This window comes from Pseudoliparis swirei, chromosome 24 (assembly GCF_029220125.1).
Source record: "Pseudoliparis swirei isolate HS2019 ecotype Mariana Trench chromosome 24, NWPU_hadal_v1, whole genome shotgun sequence".
NCBI lineage: Eukaryota > Metazoa > Chordata > Actinopteri > Perciformes > Liparidae > Pseudoliparis > Pseudoliparis swirei.
This window is the reverse complement of record NC_079411.1, coordinates 4,149,855-4,170,373: the sequence shown is the minus strand read 5'-3', so window position 1 is coordinate 4,170,373 and position 20,519 is coordinate 4,149,855. Positions and strand designations below refer to the sequence as shown.

Here is a 20,519-nt window from a genome sequence, read left to right as displayed (position 1 = left end):
GCGTAAGCAGCACTATATTCAATGTATAAATAGTATTGCCATCTGACAATCATCGGAAACTATTATTACATAACTTATGGTGCTTTTTTGGTTGGAAGGTTCAATGTCACACTATCTTTTTGAACAGCCACACATCTAGGGGATAAGGATTGAGGGAGTCCAAAGATCAGATGCTTATATAAAAGGGCACCTGCTGGTTACACGCTCTCTTACCTGTCTGTCCGCCTCTTCCTCTGTCCGTCTGCGCGGGTCTTGTATGTCAGACTGTGCCTCTCTTTCTTTCTCTCTCTTCCTCCACTTTCCGCCCCCTTTTAATACTCTGCTGGTGGCACTGCTAATTTTTAAAGATGTCTAAAGAGGACCAGACTGTTTGCGGTGTTGATGAGTATTTCCAGGATCGAGGGCCAACTGTCACGTTCAGCAACTTGCACTACTGTGTTCGTGAGACAACGTTGTGCTGCAAGAGAGGTCCTGAAAAATACATCCTCAACGACGTAAGGTAGGACATGATATTTTCCCTCGAGGTGTATGCGTACACACACCGATGCAGAATGATGTGTAATTGACTGCATCACTCGGGCGGTGACTGCATGTTTGCATGTCAGTGCTACCTGTATGACGTAACACTCCAGGTGTTTCCTCAACGCTTTTTCTTGTCTTTAGCTATACATCTGACGTAAGTTATTATTATTTTATTTTTTATTATTATTATTATCATTATTTAAAAAAAGAAGATGCACTGTACTAGATTTTAGCTTCAGCTAATTTACATATGTGGTCCCTTGACAGATCATAATAAACATAAAACAATAACAAACAGTACAGGATAAGACTCACTACAACAGTATATGTGGTAAGAAGAAAACAAAATACACACAATGCGAAGCTACAGTACAGCACATTAAAAGTAAGTAATACAAAATATTAAAAGAGAATATTATTCGATGAAGTGTTGTCCCATTTGTAACTCATTTTATCAAACCTGTGTATCAATATATACATTTATAGGGAATATAATTCGTTTTATTGAGGCAAATTGAGACAAAAATAGGAGAAACAAACAATTTCTGGTATCAGATCCTAAGCCAAAGGGGATTCCTTTAATAAATACACAAGTATTTTGTCTTTGGCTTTTTACGCTACAATAAATCATGGTTGTTGACTATAATTGATTGTAGATCATTTTGTTATTTTACAGTGCTCTCTGTAAATATAATGACTGTATTCTCTTGTTGGTGGTTGCAGTGGCATCATGAGGCCTGGGATGAATGCCATCATGGGCGCTACCGGAAGTGGTAAAACATCGTGAGACACATGTTCATGTCCATGCATACGCACAAGCAAGGTCTCTCACACACACACATGTACAACAACCACCTGTTGAACATTAGTTTATTTCCCCTTCTGTCAGACTCCTGGATGTAATCGCTGGGAGAAAAAACCCTGCAGGACTGAGGCAAGGAAAAGTCATGGTGGATGGCAAAGCCGTGTCTTCGGAACTCAGGCTCAGCTCCGCTTATGTGGTTCAGGTACACAAATACACACACACACACACACACACACTCTTTAACATTACTGTATTTTGGAAACCTCCGAGTACTTTGTGTCTTCATCATTCGTGTGCTTGCAGGATGACATCATGATGGGCACTCTGTCTGTGAGGGAGAACCTTCTGTTCAGCGCCAACCTGCGTCTCAACCCGGAGCATCACTCCTCCACAGATAAAAAGAACAGAGTGGATGCCATCATACAAGACCTCGGCCTAACAGACTGTGCAGGCACCAAGGTGCAGCGTCACACACACACACACACACACACACACACCAGCTGTGTACAGTACAGCAGTGTTGAAAAGAGGTCTAAGAGGTCTGATTCCATCTTAAAGCTGTTTAGTTTACAAATATCTTACTCCGCTATAAACAGAAGCACTTATTTAAACTTTGTTAATAGAAAATGTATCCTAATCCCACCCAAATGAGAGGATACTGTTCAAGCTATAAAGGGCAGAAATGAAGAAAAAGAAACAGACTCTGTGGCTTTCCAATGTCCCACATGTTTGGGTGTTAGACATTTATTTGTTCTCTGTAACAATGTTATATATTTTAATTCTAGCAAAGTGTAAAATACTAACATAAAGATACCCCACAAATTCCAAAACGTGTTCCATATTTACGTTAACAGGATTATTTTGTATTTTTCACGGATACTGTTCGGCGTAGCGCTCAATGGTTTGGCGTGTGCGTGTGTGTGTGTGTGTGTGTGTGTGTGTGTGTGAGTGCAGATAGGGACAGAGTTTCTGCGTGGCGTATCTGGAGGTGAAAGGAAGAGGTGCAGCATCGGGATGGAGCTCATCACCTCTCCCTCTTTGCTGTTTCTGGATGAACCGACGACGGGACTGGATTCGAACACTGCAAACAGTATCATCAATCTACTAAACAGGTACCGCACATTTACTAAATACTAACAAAACACATACTACACATACGCATAAGTTACAAATGACAACTGATGCAGACAATGCTGCTGCAGATGCTCCGTCACCGTCTAATGCTGTCTTTGTATTTTCTGTAATGTTATGAATGCAATCATATTCCTTATGTGTGTCCAGGCTGTCCAGAAAAGGTAAGACTGTGATCTTCTCCATCCACCAGCCACGCTACTCCATCTTCAGACAGTTCGACCACCTGACCCTGATGCATAAAGGGGAGGTGGTGTACGCCGGCGCAGCAACACAGGCACTGGAATACTTCACAGACCTCGGTGTGTACAGCACCTTGACGAGGAATGTGTCGTAATATAATGTCATGAATCCTTATGGAAGAGGGAATTTTGTCTTGCCATATGAAGTCATGGTGCTGGACATCCAGCTTCTGTTGTCACAATAATAAACTTTATAAATATGAAATGAAAAATAAACTATTACTGTTCTACTCTACGTGTTGTGTATATGATGTATTTTCATGTGTGTGTCTGTTTTGTTCAGGCTACCAAATTGAGGCCTTCAACAACCCTGCAGATTTCTTCATGGACGTCACAAATGGAGAGGCAAAATCAACATTAGTGTCGCTTACCGAAGGTACACACCCACAGTTTGGGTACAGAGCATCAAAAGAGGCGTCAGGCTTGTTTTTTGCGGTGATATTTGAGTAGAAATGCATCCATGTGTCCAAGTCACATGGGTTGTAATGTTAAAGTTTATAATATAGAGGATGAGATGTCAACAACACTTAAGTTAGAGTTGGGAGGCGACATATTGAGCAAACCCACGACGATGACGATACTGACCGGTCACAGTTGATTTCCTCCAAGAAATGATTACAGCGTTTTTATCACCCCGAGGAGACTCAACGGCTGCAACATCAATGTTTATTCTGCTCTCCTTATCTACGACATGACGATGCATAATGGCCTCTTTCTCTTTCCACAGGCAACAACCCACTGGCAAACAAGTTCAGCCAGTCCCAACTGTGTCAGAATATGCTCCAAGAGTTGGACCATGTGAACCAGAGCATCGCCGACGGGGTCAAAGGTCAAGATAAGGCGGCCGACTACGCCACCTCTTTCCTCTATCAGGTCAGCCGACGCCCCCGATTCAGAAACACATTCAAACGTTTCGATAAAACAGTATATACAGTATGAATATCAATTTGAGGGAATTTAAAATCTCAGTTTGTATTCATTTTGTGAGTAACCTGAAATTAAAATAAGTTTATGAACACGTCAACGAGTTTAATGACTGTCAGAGTCAGAGTGCCCTGCTGCCCGCTAAATGAACCCTGTTTATAACTCTCATAAATTCAGAAATACAGCCATAAAAATAACATGTTTTGTGTGTGTGTGTGTGTGCGTGTGTGTGAGACACAGATGCGTGTGGTGTGTGGTAGGACAGTTCTGAACTCTCTGAGGAACCCTCAGACCTCGTATGCCCAGTTGGCTCTGAACGTCTTCTTTGCTATTCTGGTGGGACTCATTTATTACCAAATGCCCTTGACACTCCCCGAGGCGATCCAGAACAGGTACAGTACCACAACGCTACTCATGTATCTGCTCTAAATTGACTTCTGAAAACTCAACGTGCCCCCTGTCCTCATCTCAAGGCCTACTTATTGAAAATAGAAGATAATATCAAAGGTCTATCTTTATTGAAGGTTTTCGCCGCACATTATTACAAGTCGGCGGCATTACACATGTGGTGGTGTCACAGTAAATATGAATATCTCTACGTCAGAAGAGGCTGTGAGAATAATGTCCTCGGCTGAATTCAGTGTGAAATACAATAGATGAGTGAGATAAGCCACGGTGTCAAGATGAGGAAAGCTTTATGATGCCGTTCCACCCACAAGTAGGGGATAAAACCCAGGTTAGGGCGGATGAATTGACAGATCAGATATCTCTCTCTCTCTCTCTCTCTCTCTCTCTCGCTCTCTCTCTCTTTCTCTGGACGACAGGAGCGGAGCGTTCTTCTTCCTCATCACCAACATGGTGTTTGGGAATCTCTCCGCCGTTGAACTCTTCATCAATGAAAGAGCGATATTCATGTGAGTGAAAAATAAACATTGCGGAAAGATGACATCACCACGAAGATGTCCAACGTCTCAAAAGATTTATGTGGAGCACATTTCTCATTTTTTAACAAAGCAGGTATTTCTTTTATATTTTTTATAAACCTGTGAAAAAATACAAATGAAACTGTACATTGTTGTTACTTTTTACTACATAAGAAAAACACAAATATGTGTATTGTTTTTTCAACCATCAGCTTCTTGGTTTTACTCAAACTTGGGGTTCCCTCCATGTTTGGGGTAGCAGTCGTGGTTGGACAGTGGGCACAGGAGGGGGCGGGGGACAAGCTGAACTGCCTGGGGTCTGTTTGGGAGAACATGTAGCCCAGAATGCTCACTTTAAAATCAAACAAACAACACTTCGATGTAGGTGTTGTTATTTTCAAGATGAGCGAAGGCAGAGCGGGGAGCCGTGGAGACGGCATCCTCTGTGGATCTGTCGGCTCAAACCGGGTCCAGGTTTCCTGGGATGTTTGTTTTTTTGACGCCAAAGCACTTCGTCGTGAGTCATTTACACCGCTCACTGCAGATTTCTTTAGTACAGGAACAATGGCGGCTGTCTTGAAGCAGGTGGGAACACTTCCCTGTCAGTCAGCTGGTTGGCACATGTACAGGACCAGGGCAGCAGAAAGTCTCTACAGCTTTCGCCGGAAACTAAAAACACATCTTTTCCGGCGAATATCTGGATTAAAACACAGATTTGCACTTCCGTGGCACTTAAACAGCTCTTATTATGGTACTTTTGTAGTTCGACTATGCTGAGGAAATGTTACTTTCTGTATTCTTGTTGTTCTTCGTTTGTACTCTTGGTTGAATGCACTTATTGTAAGTCGCTTTGGATAAAAGCGTCTGCTAAATGACATGTGATGTAATGTAATGTAATGTTGGTCTCATGAGCAGGATGGTGGATGTGGAATTAAGTAAAATAAACTACAATTTGTATGTCCGTGGTAATGAAGGAAACACGTCATCCAATGCAACAATGTGCTTTATATATATTTATATGGTTTAAAGTGTGTATGGTAAACAAAAGAGCAGAGATAAGAGATAAGATACATGTATACATAATTCAGACCTCGGCTATACGGATAAGAACGTGTCGCCGAGCTCAAGATTGTGAAATTGTGTGTGTCAATGTGTTCCTTGAGTCTTTGTCAATATGTGTTGCAGTCACGAGAACTCCAGCGGCTATTACCGCACCTCCGTCTACTTCCTGTCCAAGATCTTCGCCGATCTCATCCCCAATCGCATCATCCCCATCTTCGTTTTTTCGGCCATCGCCTACTATATGATGGGTAATTCTCACACATACTGTATTTGCACCACATTGTATCCGGCAAATACTGTTGTGTTCATGTCGTTGAGACGACTGGTTGAATCTAGACTTTAGGACTGTGGGTTTTTGTCATTTCCCCCAGTTGACGAAACCATTAAATGATCTCCTAAATAAGGAAACAATCCATAATTGTTTCTGCACATACTTGGCTTGTTTTAAGTCCTGAGATACAAAATCTAGATGACAAGCTGCCTGTTCTAGTTTTGTCTTCCTAATGTGAGCTTCTGTTGTTGATCTCTTTCATTTGACCTTTCAGCCATGTCTAAAGACCCACAACCTGCTCAAAGCAGCGTACAGTAGGTTTGAACACAATGTCCATTCTCGCCCTTTCAGGCCTGAAGCCTGCCGTCGGGGCCTTCCTGTGTTTCGCCCTGACCATGAGTCTGGTCAGTCTGGCGGCAGTCGGTCTGGCCTTCCTCGTCTCAGCGAGCGTATCTTCATTTGCCATGGCTAACATCCTCATTGCTCTGCCCTTCGTCTTGATGATGGTGAGAGGGTTGAGGCACGCGCACACTAAATATACACGGCTGAGATCACAATGTGTGTTAATTGTGTGTGTTTTCCTTCTTCATTTCCGTATGTTTAGGTCTTTGGTGGTTTCCTTGTCAACCTCAATGCCATGCTGAGCTGGCTCTCCTGGCTGCAATGGACCAGTATCTTCAGATACGGCCTGAATGTAAGCGAGGGAGAGAAAAAGAATAGGCAGATCAGGAGCAGAAGGGTGTGAGGATGAGATCAGCGGGGGGGGGGGGGGTTTAATGTCTTCATCTGTAGCAAGAAAAGGTGTTCAGCCAAATCTCCTCTCTGTCTCTCAGGCTGCGTTCATCAACGAGATGACGGGACAGTTGTTCTACAGCAACACCACCATGTGAGTGGAGAGCGATAACACACACACACACACACACACACGCTGAGCCTCTCTTGTCTGTTGCTGCAGCATCCCAGGGGAGCTGTTCCTGAAAAACCAGGACATCGACTACTCCGTGTGGGGCTTCTGGCAGAACGAGGTGGCTCTGCTGGGCATCACAATGGTCTGCATGTCTCTGTCCTACGTACAGCTGCGACGAATCAACCGCTGGAAATGAGTCCCATGATATGTTCACGTACCCACCAATCATCCACTAGGTCTTTATCTTATTTATGCTTCAAATGACACACGTACAATCAAAAGTTGTTGATATATAAAAATTGTATCATAACACTTGTTGAAGGTTTCACATGGTGTTGTAACGTTTGACTCCCAGCTATAAGCCCCAGACACCATGTCTGTGCACATCTCAGTCCTCACAAAGCTGCTTCCAGGCAGTGAGACATGGCAAGGAAAGGCAGTGAAGGAAAGGGAAAGGATTCTAGATTCCATGGGGAACCTTTTAGTTTTAAAATAATCACGTTCCTCAGTTCTGCAGATTCAAATGACAGGCGATGCATAAAGCTCTCGCCCTTTTTTTATATTAATGCCTGACAGAAACAGTGGAGGAATTATTTATTTTGTGGATATCTTTCTTGTGACTAACTTTATGCAAGTTTTACAAAAATATGTATACTGATAACTTAGAATCATAAAACAGATTACAGGGCGTGGGCAAATATTCACATGAGAGAAAAGCTTCCAAAAACAAACCCTTACATTTTCTTGGCTTTAAGGTTTAAAATGCATGTTCTTCCACTCTTTATGACATCATCACACACATCTATGTTCTGTATTATATCCTACAGCCTCTTGATTGGAGCTATATTATATTTACACTCGGGATAATTGATCCTGAAGAATCTTTTGTACATTCCTTTAAGTGCTTGTTATGGAATATTTGCAAACTTAAGGATCTCCACTAATATTTTAAATAAAGTTGTTCCAAGTTTCAATAACGTTGGCTGCACATCAGAAGTTTGTAATCTGGACTAATGTTCCTTCGGGTTCACAGTGGCCATTTGTATTTTATTTAATCAAACGTCCAATAACACTTACTTTACTGTATAATAATTTAAATTTAAATAAACCTCATCATTTTTTTTAAACAAATGGTTTCATGTCAATTTAAAGCAAGTTTTTAAAAAATGCAATATATTGACAAAACATGGTTAGTAGTTTTACTTTCCCTCTGACTTAAAGATGGCTCACACAAAAACAGCAGATACAGAGATTTGCCAAAATTCATCATTAAAAAAACCCCCATTAACACGGTTACGATGGGCGAGTGTGTTAGCGGGACCGGGCCCAGTGCAAGAGAACCGGAGCCCCAGGCGAGACACGACACAAGAACACTTTCATACTTCAGTTCATTCTGCGGTTGGAAGACGAGGCCTCGCTTAGAAACACTTCTCACGTCACCTTCTTAAAAAGCCGCTTGCTCTCTTTATTCATGGCGTGCCCCGTGGTCACCGGCGTGTTCTCCAACCCACGGAGCCACTCTGTACATTTCAGCACCACTCGCTCATCCACACCGCGGCCCTCCTCATCGTATTTATGTTGCTCCTTGAGCTTATGTCTCCCAGTTGAGCATCTCTGGTGTTTTTAGCAGCGACCGTACCGTGTTGAAGTCTTTGAGATGTTTGCCCTCCTGCGTCTGGAATCCAAGGCGCTTCTGTCGTTTCTGGTCGCCGCGGCGTCTTATACCCGAGCGGCTGGAGGGCGGCTGTGACGTCAGACGAGGGGGAATGAAGGATTTTGTCGCATCTCGAATGAACTCCGAGGCTCAATGATCTAAAATAAACCCACACTTCTAATCCTCTGGTTTCATGTCCGTGAGGGCACGTTTACTACACACACGCAGGCTTAAGCCACACAGGATGTAATCACAACTGAAGTGAGAGTACAGGTGGGGCTCTGTGCACCGAGCATTAAGCAGGTAATAGTCTGACTTCATTGTGAAAGATAACTTTTAATAAAGAAGTTTGACTCCCGATTGAATAAATGAACAACTCAATGTCCACTTACGAGCATTCAACTGCAAAATATAGCATTGTTGTGCGATCTTAGGAAAGAGACATTTGAGAAAAGACTGCCACAGAAGAAATTTATTAGATAGGATTTTGTTACAAAACATGATAAAAATATTATTTAAAACATCTCAAATTCAATATGACAGGAATCAACATATATTCTCCCTACACATTACACATATACATCTATCCGGACTTGTTGCGCATGCATTTACATTCACGTGAACCTGTTGGTAGTCGACCATCTGCGTGCTCACTCACAGCAGGTCCTCCTGTGGATATGGAGGACTCGCTTGCAGAGAGGACAAGCGTGATAGGCGTCCTTGAAATAGTTTGCAAAAAATGGAAACAGGCAGCATCCAAGGAACAACCTGAGAGACACAAATTATACATCAGTCTACGTCTTTGCTACATGCGTTTTGATCGATGCTGCGCAATTAGAGCTGGATCACATTTAGGCATGTTATAATTTGTGTCTCACCCACAAAACAACATCAAGAAACACATGCGCCACACGAGACCCCCGACCCGGTAGGTGACGTGCGTGGTGACCTGCGTCTTACAGAAAGGGCACGTCGTCAGGGCCGGATAGCAAAACAGCTCCGCCTCATGGCTCACGAACGTCGACCTGGGAGACGATGAAGGGCCCTCCGGCACTAGAGAAAGAGACATGGGGCACATCATTTCAGAACTGGTTAATTTTCTATCAGAGAGCAAACAAAAGGGATTGTATTCAGATTAGCAGTCTGGAGTCGTTGGCTGCATTTAAAATTCCATAGGCCTACCAACTTTTCAGAATTGTGACCACTGTTCCATCTTTGAGAGTTTACAATGGAGGAAAACAGGAATATAGCTTCAGACATCCAGTTTGTAAATGTTTAAATATTTTCAGCAGTAGGCTCAATCCCTGTTCAGATGTTATCCATCAGACATTTAATTAAAACCTTCAAGATTGACACTTTACCATTAGGCCTACAAGAATTCTCTCGCAACATTTAGCCAGACTACCAGTGTAATTAAATCAATAAACGTCTCTTCACATTTGGACAATAAAAGCCAAATAACGGACACAACACTCTTCCATCAACGTTTCGCTAACAAAAGTTTAAAAAGGGAACATAGCTGAATTGTGAAGAAAATTTAACTTTCAGGCCGACGCTACGTATTCAAAATAGAGGCAGCAGACGTAAAGTGAGCATGTACCAGTTAGAGGGAAGTCAGCTTCGATGGTGCGGACAACTCCAGGAAAGAAGGACAGAGGGGGTGACGGTGGGGGGGTATGGTAGATCCTCGCATCTTGCCTCGTGTGAGTTTCATCTAGAAAAAACAAAATTCACACGTTTTATTTGTAACTTTAAAAAATGATCATTTAAAACCATTCAAATCGAGTAAATTAAGACAGTATTTTACCTGGTGTGAAGTACGGTGGTGGTGTAGGATAAGCCTCGTCCTCTTTTTCTGAATTCGCCATTCAACAATTTGATGATGTACACCAGAGTGAGAAAGAGTGAGACTCTAAATGTGTTTCGGTGTTTGTGTATTGCAGCAGGGCGTCTGGAGGTATACCAGGTGCAATTGAGAGGTACTAATTGAATCCTCCTCTGATTGGTTGAAGCACCTATTACCCACCAGGCAATAGCAGCATGATTTTAAAAACGAGACAGAAGTTAATTGGAGGTATTTGTTTAAAAAGTGACACGCCATTGCGACTTTACTCAAGTTTTCTGCACATCAAATGGAGATGGCTCGCCTGTCATTTGGAGTATTGACATTTTCATTCACTTCCTTTGATTATAAAAAACGTACGTGTTGTCAAATTATAAATAAAGAAGAAAAAAAACACACTTCCAGTTTGATAATTGGTGATTAATCTGTATCACTATCCTTGAAGTAGAGCTGAGTGCTGTGATAGATGAGATTAAAACCATCTGCAAGCACATCTGCAACCACATTCTAGCAGGTACAACTCGGACCATAACTGACTCTCTGGCAAATCCATAAATATATTGGCATACTTTTATTTGCAGAACACGCACATCCCGGTCCCATTACTTGTGGATCTCAATTCTGCTGTTGAAATAATACAAAATTCAGGATGTATATTAATTTAAACACAATGCACCACAAGATCAAAATGAAACACATAAACTCAAAATCAGGCCCCATCTTAAGGCCGGTATCTAATAAGCAATTAGTCATACTGCACGTCCCCATTTTGCACTACAACCTCCATTTCAGTGTTTAATTTTTTTTTAAAATATATATATGTTTGTATATACGGGTATATATACCCATATATACCCAAATTATGAATATACATTCATAATTTATATTTGTATATACCTCTGCTGTACTTGTTTTGATCTTATTTATGTGTATGTACGGTAGTCTTTTGTATACATGCCTGCAAACTCACGAGGAGTGAAAAAGGTGACAAGGGGGGGGGGGGGGGGGAGAGTGTGCTGGTGACTTTTTTGTCGCCACATGTATGAACTACGGTCATTTGATTGTTCTGACCACAAATCTACATAAAAATAAACATTTTAAGAGAACAATAGGTCCACCATTCTCACTAAGTCAGTGATCGGGCCCTATAATAATAGTAATACATATAAATTGTCATTATATATAATATGGTGATTCATGAACCAACTTTTTGGCCTGAACAAGTCTTCAAGTCTTGTGCTCTGCTGAGCCTCGAGTCTGTTCCTTGAGTCTGTTCCTCGAGTCTGGAGTCTGTTCCTCGAGTCTGTTCTGCCTCCACCTGGTTGTTGTCACGATCTTTGACACAATACCTGCCATATCATGATACTACCACAAGACCAGAATTCAGTGTGAGCAATTATAGAGTTACATCACTTTACAGATGTGTGTTTGAGGTGAAACCCCCTTGGCTTTGACACACACACACACACACACACACACACACACACACACACACACACACACACACACACACACACACACACACACACACACACACACACACACACACACACACACATACATACATACACACATATATATATATATATATATAATCTGGGTTCAGGCTGCTTTTGTTGAATGATCGGCTCTGCCGATCCGCCCTCTTCTGTGAACCCCACCCCACCCCGGGATGAGGTGTAGGAGAATCACACGAGGTGACTCCCACCAAACCGCCCCATCCCGGGAGGGGGGGCCGACCCCCCCCGCTCCTTCTGTGGGATCCACAAGTCATGCCCACCGCTTTCTGTGAGTAACCCGCCAGGATACCCCCCACCCAAGCGATGCAGCTGAGTGTCGGAGACTTCACACGAGGTGACTCGCCACAAGACGTACTCAGTTTTACACCGCTGGTATGAGAGGACCACCCCCCCACACCTCCTGAGGGCGTCACATCACGGTGCTGCTCTGCTGGAAATCACTGCTATTTACACTAACTCTGCTCCGTGACGTCACGACTACGAGCGACGTCACGGCATCAAAGCGCAGACAATGTTTCCATGGTGACTCAGTGACGTCACGGAGAATGTCTTGTCCGCGAGCGCGCGACATCCGCCAGCTAAACGGCGCGAGCGTGAACTGTTTTCTCTTTAACTCCTACACACGTAATAACTATCCTCACACAGCACCCCAAAGCGAGCGGACGTTACATTAATACCTTCTCTCTCTACAGCTGTTTCTCCCCGCCTCAAATCTTCGTGCTCCGCTAGCTTACTGAAGCTTCATCGTTCATATTTTTTTCACCAAGAAACAACTTTTAAGTGGGCGAGGGTTATGTGTTATTAGTTATGCTAAGCTCGGCAAACAGCTCATTCTGTCGCTTCATAGACATACTTACTGTACAGATGTCAGTGTTCTCCGTGTCTCACTCCAATCTCAGAAACGCCGGCCGGCCAGGTGACCCCCCCCTGTTGACCCCCCCCCCCCCTCTACCCCAAAACAAAAACTCTTCGGATCTACACGATTCACGTGGATGACCTATTTTGATTTCAAAACGGTGAATTTCACCGAATGGTGACAAGTTTGCAGGTATGTGTATATATTGGTTAATGTGTGAAGTTCAGGGCCCGTTGGGAATCAGAAAACTCTTTCCCTTATCCAAGTTCATACTAGTCTGCCACTGCGGGTCAACCGTGGCCGCTTCCCCGTTGACTGTCACGGGGTATTAGTCCACAGGGTGCACTAGATGGTGGTGTTTTCTAACCGGTTTTGGACACTTTGGATGTTTCCATTTGAAACCACGAGGGGCGCTTCTCTCGCACTCGTCGAGACGTCGACGTGAACCGAGGACTGATGATGAGGCTCCGCTAGTTCAGCCAGGCATCCACGGGGTTTCTCTGCCACGTTTAGCTGCCGGTCGTATCCTACCGGCCGTCTTGACGTTCCCCTCAACATCCCTGGACGAATTCGTGTCGACTGACCAGAGTCCGCGAATTCGGCTCCCTTCCTGATCTCACCTTTTCCCCCCTGCTAGCATCACTTAGCTCGCCGGCTAACGGAAGAACCGTGGGGACCGACGAGGTAAGTTAGCGGCGGAGTGTACGGCTAATGGTGTCGCTGTCATCGGCAGTAAAGGCATCTCCTCCATGGGGGGTTGGAAGGGAGAAGAACCGGAGGCTGACGCAAAAAAGGGGGGCCGTCTGGGGAGCAAAACGCGTCGATATGTGTCTCTAAAAGGAGCCTTCGGGCTGCCTGGGCCTGTCTCACACCGGCGAGCAGGAAGCTAGCTATTTGAATAACTTGCTCGTTAATGTTTGGCTGTGAACGATTTACGGAGCGAGGCAACACACCCGGTTAGCAATGTGGTCGTAGTGAGCGAAGTAATTCAACATTAGCAAAAAGAAGCGCGTCATCGTCACGAAATGTAGGTTATGGTGAATATCATTTGGTTACCGTTAGCTCGGTCATATCCCTTTTAGCTGACGTTGATTGACTGATTGGGTTTATTGTACCCGCGCTAAACTAGTGGCCTCGTAGCAACGTTGCAATTTAGTTAACGGCTGTTCCAGTTGAGGGTTAATTAAATATACTTTAATATATGCTGCTACATCGGCGGGGCTTTTAAAGCTGGTAGAGTTCAGTTCTGCTCGGGGAGTTCGTGTCGCTTGTTGCTAAACTAAGTTGTTCGCCGTGTGACTTCGCAGAGGTCTTCTTCAAGATGTCCCTTCATCAGTTCCTGTTGGAACCCATCACCTGCCACGCGTGGAACTGCGATAGGACACGTAAGGCATTAAATATGTCCCCCACACACCTTTTTATTTCAGAGCACCATCACAAGCTTGTTCCCTACACACCAGTTCAGGCAGTATGCTGCTTGTTATGGGTTAAATGACAATATCATGTCTGTGTGAAGTGTCAACTTTCACATCAAGTAGTCCAGTTTTGGTATTTGCCATCTAGCAGAAACTGGTTTAGCTTGTTTGTCAGCATCCTGTTAACCTGCTTCTTTTCTTTCTTTTTTCGATGCAGAAATTGCCATCAGCCCAAATAACCATGAAGTCCACATCTACAAAAAGAGTGGCAGCCAGTGGGTTAAGACTCACGAATTGAAGGAGCACAATGGACACGTCACAGGTATTTCTACGACTGAACCCACATACAGTTGGGACGAGTGCGATTCAGCGTATTCAGGCTCTGGAATGTGCCGTTCATTGCATCTCTCTTCGTCGTAGGCATTGACTGGGCTCCCAAAAGTGACCGTATAGTGACATGTGGAGCAGACCGTAACGCCTATGTGTGGTCCCAGAAGGAAGGGGTATGGAAGCCCACACTGGTCATCCTCAGGATCAACCGAGCCGCCACCTTTGTCAAGTGGTCCCCGCTGGAGAACAAGTTTGCAGTCGGAAGTGGCGCTCGACTCATCTCCGTCTGCTACTTTGAGTCTGAGAACGACTGGTGAGAATATTTGTGTCGAATACAACCACGGACACGAGAGACGGCAAATTAATATTCCCGATTGTTTGGTTTAACGTGATCGTGGGACTCGTGTTATTGTTGCATTGTTGCGTTGTCACTTGTCTAAGTGCAGTGTTATGTTGTATATAATCAAATTAACTACTAATGTATTGCTTTAGAACACAGCAGCAACCCAGGCGGCGCACTATTAGCGCTGGGTTGTGCTAATACGACCCATTTAATGGTGACAAACAACTGTATGCCGATGAATGTCTTTATACTCCCCCACTGCGGGCTTGTCGGTTATGTAATTTGCCGGAGCTGTTTTTATTTTTTCTCTCCAGCATCCTTTTGTGTTTCCCACCGTCTCAACCTGAAGCACGACCCTCATTCACATGAATGGGACGATTTGCGTTTTTCCGGCGCAGCGCGTGATTTGGTGTGAATGCAGCCGGAAGCAGGCGTGGCGCGAAGTGTACACCTGTTTGTCGTCGCCCGGTTTAACCCTCCTGTTACCTTCACATTTACTGACATATTTTACCCTCGGGGTCAATTTGACCCCAGCAATTAAAACCTCCAGAAAATTATTAGAATTAATATTGTTTCCCAAGTTTAAGTGTGAGGTACTTTATGTTGTTTGTTGACTACCTAAATAGCCCTTTAAATATATAAAAAAGTTTATATTTCTTATATGTTTGACACAGTGAAAAACAGCCTGGGGTCAAATTGACCCCAAAGAACACCGACATTAAACATTGAATGGGTTCAAATTGACCCGAAAGGTAACAGGAGGGTTAAGAAGAAAAGTGCTGTAGACTAATTATTTCCAGGCGTACAAAGTCTCTCCGTCTCTCCAAACCAGGGCTGCCTGATTCTTTATCTTGATTTAGTTTTTTACAGCAGGATATGTTGCGTTGACGTCAGACATTAAAACGACTTAGTTTAACTAAACTAGACTCAAATTGTCTCACATTTGAAACATTTAGTACATCGGAATTATTGATAATTTAATGTATACATAAATATTACATAGAAGTGCTGTGTTTTTTCGTTTTCATATTTAAAATGTATATATTTTTTAATGCCCCAGGTGGGTGAGCAAGCACATCAAGAAGCCAGTCCGCTCCACCGTCCTCGGCCTGGACTGGCATCCCAACAACATCCTGCTGGCTGCCGGCTCCTGTGACTTCAAATGCAGGTGAATGTCGTTCACACTGAAAAGTCTTCTGGGTCGAGAGATAAAGAATACGTGATTAAAAACCTGCTCATGTCCTCACGCACCCTTTCTGCTTTCTGCTCTATTTAACTATTATTTCTGTGCTCCTACTCCCCGCCCCTCCCTCTCTGGCCTCCAGGGTGTTCTCAGCCTACATTAAGGAGGTGGAAGAGAAACCAGGCCCCACCCCCTGGGGCAGCAAGATGCCATTTGGGGCTGTGCTAGCAGAATTTGGAGGAGCGGGTGTGGATCTCTTTATACGTGTTGATAAAATGACTAGAAGTGACCCATTGAACTAAACCAGAGCTGCCTCTTTTGTTTTATCCACTTTGTGTCTGTTAGGAGGAGGGGGTTGGGTCCACTCTGTCTCTTTCTCTGCATCTGGTAACCGCCTGGCCTGGGTCAGCCATGACAGCACTGTCACTGTGGTGGACAGCTCTAAGACGGCCAGGTATATTCATTTCTACCCAATGATTATAATTCTAACGAGAGGGTGTTTCCTTAATTAATTAAACGCACCATGGGGAGTTTTCTCCTGAACAAAGGAACATTGTGTTTACGATCAGTGTTCCACACCGTAACACTGAAGGCGTCGCGCTTGTTGGTTGCATGTCTGCGTAAACCATCAACAAGTATTTTAAATCCTGCAATGTGATCATCAGTGTGGACTACAGTAACACTGCTATTTACTTTGGCATGTTACTGCCCCCTGTGGTTCAGAGCAATAGTGTAAAACTATTGACGGAGAAAAACAAAATACATATGAAATATAAATTGCAGGGTTCGTACGGTCATGGAAAACCTGGAAAAGTCATGGAATTTTAAAATGTTTATTTCCAGGCCTGGAAAAGTCATGGAAAAAACTTAAATCAAAAAAGTTTGGGAAATGTGTTATAATCACATGTTCATTTACGCCAAGTTTGAAATAATGAATATGTTTTTAAAAGAAAGACACTCAAAATATAAGCCAGCGTACGCTCTCAATACGCAAAATGTTCTATATTTTTAATGTTTATTCCGAGATTTCCGTTTGGTCATGGAAAAGCACAGGAAAAATGATTTGATTCTCAAGATGCTCATTGATTTGTGTGTTCAGTCCTTCACAGCTGAAGACGGACTTCCTTCCTCTCCTCAGCGTCATTTTTGTTTCGGAGAACAGTCTAGTCGCTGCGGTAAGAATGAAGCATTTACCGCATGTCGCCACGAATGTCTCCATCTGGGGAATGTCGTAAAATATCTTTGGTCTGCGACTTCTTCAGGGCCACGACTGTTGCCCCATGCTGTTCCGTTGCGAAGATGGCGAGGCGCTGACCTTTGCGTCGAAGCTGGACATCCCCAAGCAGAGTATCCAGAGGAACATCTCCGCCATGGAGCGCTTCAGGAACATGGACAAGAGAGCCACCACCGAGGACCGCAACACCGCCCTGGACACGCTGCACCAGAACAGCATCACGTGAGTCACTCTGAAGGGCAGGCCGGGGGGATTTAATCCGAGACGTTTCTTCGACCGTTTTCCATTTGTGTTTAGATATTTGCAGATGTGCAAAAGTGTAATTTGGTTTTCAGAATGTAGTCAAAATGGGGTTGTCCCTATGCTTTAAACCACAGGTGTCAAACACAAGGCCCGCGGGCCAAATCCGGCCCACCGCATCATTTTACGTGGCCCCTGACTGCTTGAAAGACATGCGATCACCTTTTCTTCGAGAATTTAAGGAAAACATTTTCCGTGCTTTTATTTTGAAGGTTTTAAATGAAATGGATTTATGTTGTGATATTAGAGACATTTTCTTATGTGCAATATGTCTACACTCAAACAAACAATGATCAAATGCAAAGAGTTATTTAACAATATGTTCGAGGAGCTTCTCAAGTGTTTCCGGCCCTTTAAGAGGGCGGCCATGATGCTGATGTGGCCCACGGAGAGATTTTGAACGTTTCAATACATTTTCTGTAATATCGATCAAATAAGGAATTAGTCAACTTTGTGGTCACTTTGGAGGCTGCAGTGACGTTTGTAATATGTATTCCTCAATAAGTGACGACTACATATTAATTCAATTCTATTGGGAATTCCTCGCTGTACCACGTTATTGTAATAATAAAAGTCAACAGCACCACAGTCTCCAACCACAACTTTGGAAAACAATCAAGTCTCCAAGACGGTTTCTGCAAAGATATCGCGATGGTGGGATTGATCTCTTGCAGTCCTGCTGTATTGGACTGCATTACGTTTATCTTGGTGCTCCCAATACCATAAATTAATAAATAATTGGCAACAATTAGATTTTTTTAAACTTAACTTGAGCTGATGACTTGTGTGCAACGGTAATTTACGACTGGCGCCTATTTACATCTGTGCGCTGATCTGTTCAGCTTCCTGTTTCCAAACAAGGAAACATTTCCTTTGCTACATTCCGTCGAAGCGATCCGTCCAAAGGTTATATAATCCACATGCCTACTCGTCTAAAGCTGGCCGACAACCACCCCGTTATCTCTGTTTTTATAACCCTACAAAAGCTGAAGTGTATAAACGACTCCACTCGTGTTTCATGTTGGTCGGGGGAATCTCACAAAATGGCAAACGTTTCCATTTAAGGGCAACGTTGCTGATTTTGTATCATTGCAATGCTATTTGGTGTGTGCACATTCCTTTGTGGTGACGTCGCCCGTTTAAGTACACACACTTGTCCCAGGGTTCGTACGGTCACGGAAAACCTGGAAAAGTCATGGAATTTTAAAATGGTCATTTCCAGGCCTGGAGAAGTCATGGAAAAAACTTAAATCATAAAAGTTTTGAAAAGGTCATGGAAATTTGTTATAATCACGTGTTCATTTACGCCGAGTTTGAAATAATTAATATGTTTTTTTAAAGAAAGACGCTCAAAATGTAAGCCGGCGTCCGCTCTCAATACGCAATATTTTCTAAATTGTTCATGTTTATACCGAGATTTCAGTTTGTTCTTGGAAATTTGGTTAAAAGTCATGGAAATCCATCGGTCAACATGTGTAAGAACCCTGTTGTCACGACAACGTGGTGCGATCCATCTTCGTGATTTTCTATATTGCAACTCATCCGCCCCTTTTTTTTATTTTTATGTCTTTGTGTGTCTTCTCGTCTGGTCCTCAGCCAAGTGTCCATCTATGAAGGAGACAAAAGGGATTGTCGCAAGTTCTGCACCACCGGCATCGACGGAGCGATGACCATCTGGGACTTCAAGGTACGAATGCACACGAACCGTCGGACGCATCGTCGCCCAGATCTCTCGCCTCTAACTCTCTCTCTCTCGTGTGCGTCTACCTCCTCAGAGTCTAGAAGCTTCTATCCAGGGTCTCCGCATCATGTGAAGAAATCTCGTAAATGAATGAAGAAACGCAGCAGGCCTCACTTCTCTCCCTCCCTTCCTCCCCCTCTCCTCCTCCCCCCCTCTTCGCTCCTGCAACGCAGCCAGTAACGCACACAACTGACCACCTAATGGAGTGTCTGCTGAAGCACTGATCAGATCACAACACCCTCTAATGGGTGTGTGCAAACACTCTCACGCACACACTAAAGTACACAAACACGCATACACACACACACACACACTGAGCTGACGTGTGACATCACTTGATTTTTTTGGTTTTGTTTTTAAATGAAGGTTAACCAGGTGTCAAAAGTGGAGCGGTCCTCTGACACGTATTAAAACGTGACGTGAAATGTGTGTTTTTATGTTCTCTAACCTCATGTACCAAAAGTTGAACACTCAGAGGTGCGTTTTATCCCAAAGTCGGACTGCAGTTCACCTTTTTACAGATCAACTTTCAACATGATCTCCGAATGCCGAATGTTTAGTCGAGCGGAGGACGCGTGGCGCTCCGCCTGCGGGGCGCGGTCGTCGTAGATCTTCTCCAGCAGGTGTTTCATCGTTTGGATCGGGACCCGGGTTACTGATGTTCTGAGGTCATGTTGCCGGTCGGCTGCAGAGAGCCGTGTGCAGCATCCGATGGGGGAGAAGGAAAGCAGTTGTGCGGAGTCGCGGCTGGCCAGCACTAGGCTCTATAGCTACGACACTAAAACCACACAAGATGGAGGATTTCTATGTAACCGATCATGAGGTAGACATGAAATAAAGATGAAGTCAATTTGAAGTACACAACTCACTCGACTGTTCTCTTCATTTTATCTTATCCTTTTACCAGATCCTTTTAGTGGATTTGCAGTCGTAGGGTTATTTTGTTTTTAATGTGTCTTCCATATTTGTTCTCTTGTACTGTAACACTGATTCTTCATTGACTTTATTGTGCATTTATTACAGAGACTTAATTGACACAAGGAAGTAGCAGCTTCATTTAATTAATCTTTTATTTATTTATTTTGTTACGGTATTTTTAAAGCATGTCGAACAAGTCACCAGTACATAAATTCATATTTACATAAACTTTGGTGCATTTAAATGTTACTTTCTCAGAAGTGCTATATGCATGTTGTCCTCGAGGCCTCTTATGCAACCAGCACTCCAGGGTCTCATTCTATGGATGCCCAAGAGAAAAGTTAGCAAAAAATGAATAAAATGCAGATTAATATTTAGTAAATCAGAATTATCCC

At 43.5% G+C, this 20,519-nt stretch overlaps 3 protein-coding genes across 3 annotated transcripts; 2 read left to right on the top strand and 1 right to left on the bottom strand.

The window, feature by feature from the left end:
• The first annotated feature begins 328 nt into the window (after nucleotides 1-328).
• On the top strand, nucleotides 329-7,059 carry abcg2b (ATP-binding cassette, sub-family G (WHITE), member 2b). Its single transcript, XM_056409680.1, has 15 exons — nucleotides 329-499; nucleotides 1,246-1,305; nucleotides 1,412-1,529; nucleotides 1,631-1,786; nucleotides 2,282-2,439; nucleotides 2,609-2,760; nucleotides 2,984-3,076; nucleotides 3,428-3,573; nucleotides 3,865-4,016; nucleotides 4,449-4,538; nucleotides 5,733-5,857; nucleotides 6,232-6,386; nucleotides 6,485-6,574; nucleotides 6,714-6,766; nucleotides 6,836-7,059. The coding sequence occupies exons 1-15, from the start codon at nucleotides 348-350 to the stop codon at nucleotides 6,981-6,983; spliced, it is 1,848 nt and encodes a 615-aa protein (XP_056265655.1). The 5' UTR covers nucleotides 329-347; the 3' UTR covers nucleotides 6,984-7,059.
• Nucleotides 7,060-8,930: 1,871 nt separating this feature from the next.
• Nucleotides 8,931-11,114, bottom strand: LOC130190510 (cell death-inducing p53-target protein 1-like). Its single transcript, XM_056409959.1, has 4 exons — nucleotides 10,249-11,114; nucleotides 10,042-10,155; nucleotides 9,320-9,494; nucleotides 8,931-9,209 (listed from the first exon to the last, which is right to left on the bottom strand). Exons 1-4 carry the CDS (start codon nucleotides 10,307-10,309, stop codon nucleotides 9,092-9,094), a joined length of 468 nt encoding a protein of 155 aa, XP_056265934.1. The 5' UTR covers nucleotides 10,310-11,114; the 3' UTR covers nucleotides 8,931-9,091.
• A 1,971-nt stretch (nucleotides 11,115-13,085) lies between these two features.
• On the top strand, nucleotides 13,086-20,074 carry arpc1a (actin related protein 2/3 complex, subunit 1A). The gene is made up of 11 exons (XM_056410053.1): nucleotides 13,086-13,344; nucleotides 13,968-14,045; nucleotides 14,293-14,397; nucleotides 14,496-14,718; nucleotides 15,809-15,916; nucleotides 16,074-16,177; nucleotides 16,277-16,385; nucleotides 17,031-17,106; nucleotides 17,194-17,387; nucleotides 19,062-19,152; nucleotides 19,241-20,074. The coding sequence occupies exons 2-11, from the start codon at nucleotides 13,982-13,984 to the stop codon at nucleotides 19,277-19,279; spliced, it is 1,113 nt and encodes a 370-aa protein (XP_056266028.1). The 5' UTR covers nucleotides 13,086-13,344; nucleotides 13,968-13,981; the 3' UTR covers nucleotides 19,280-20,074.
• Nucleotides 20,075-20,519: the final 445 nt, after the last annotated feature.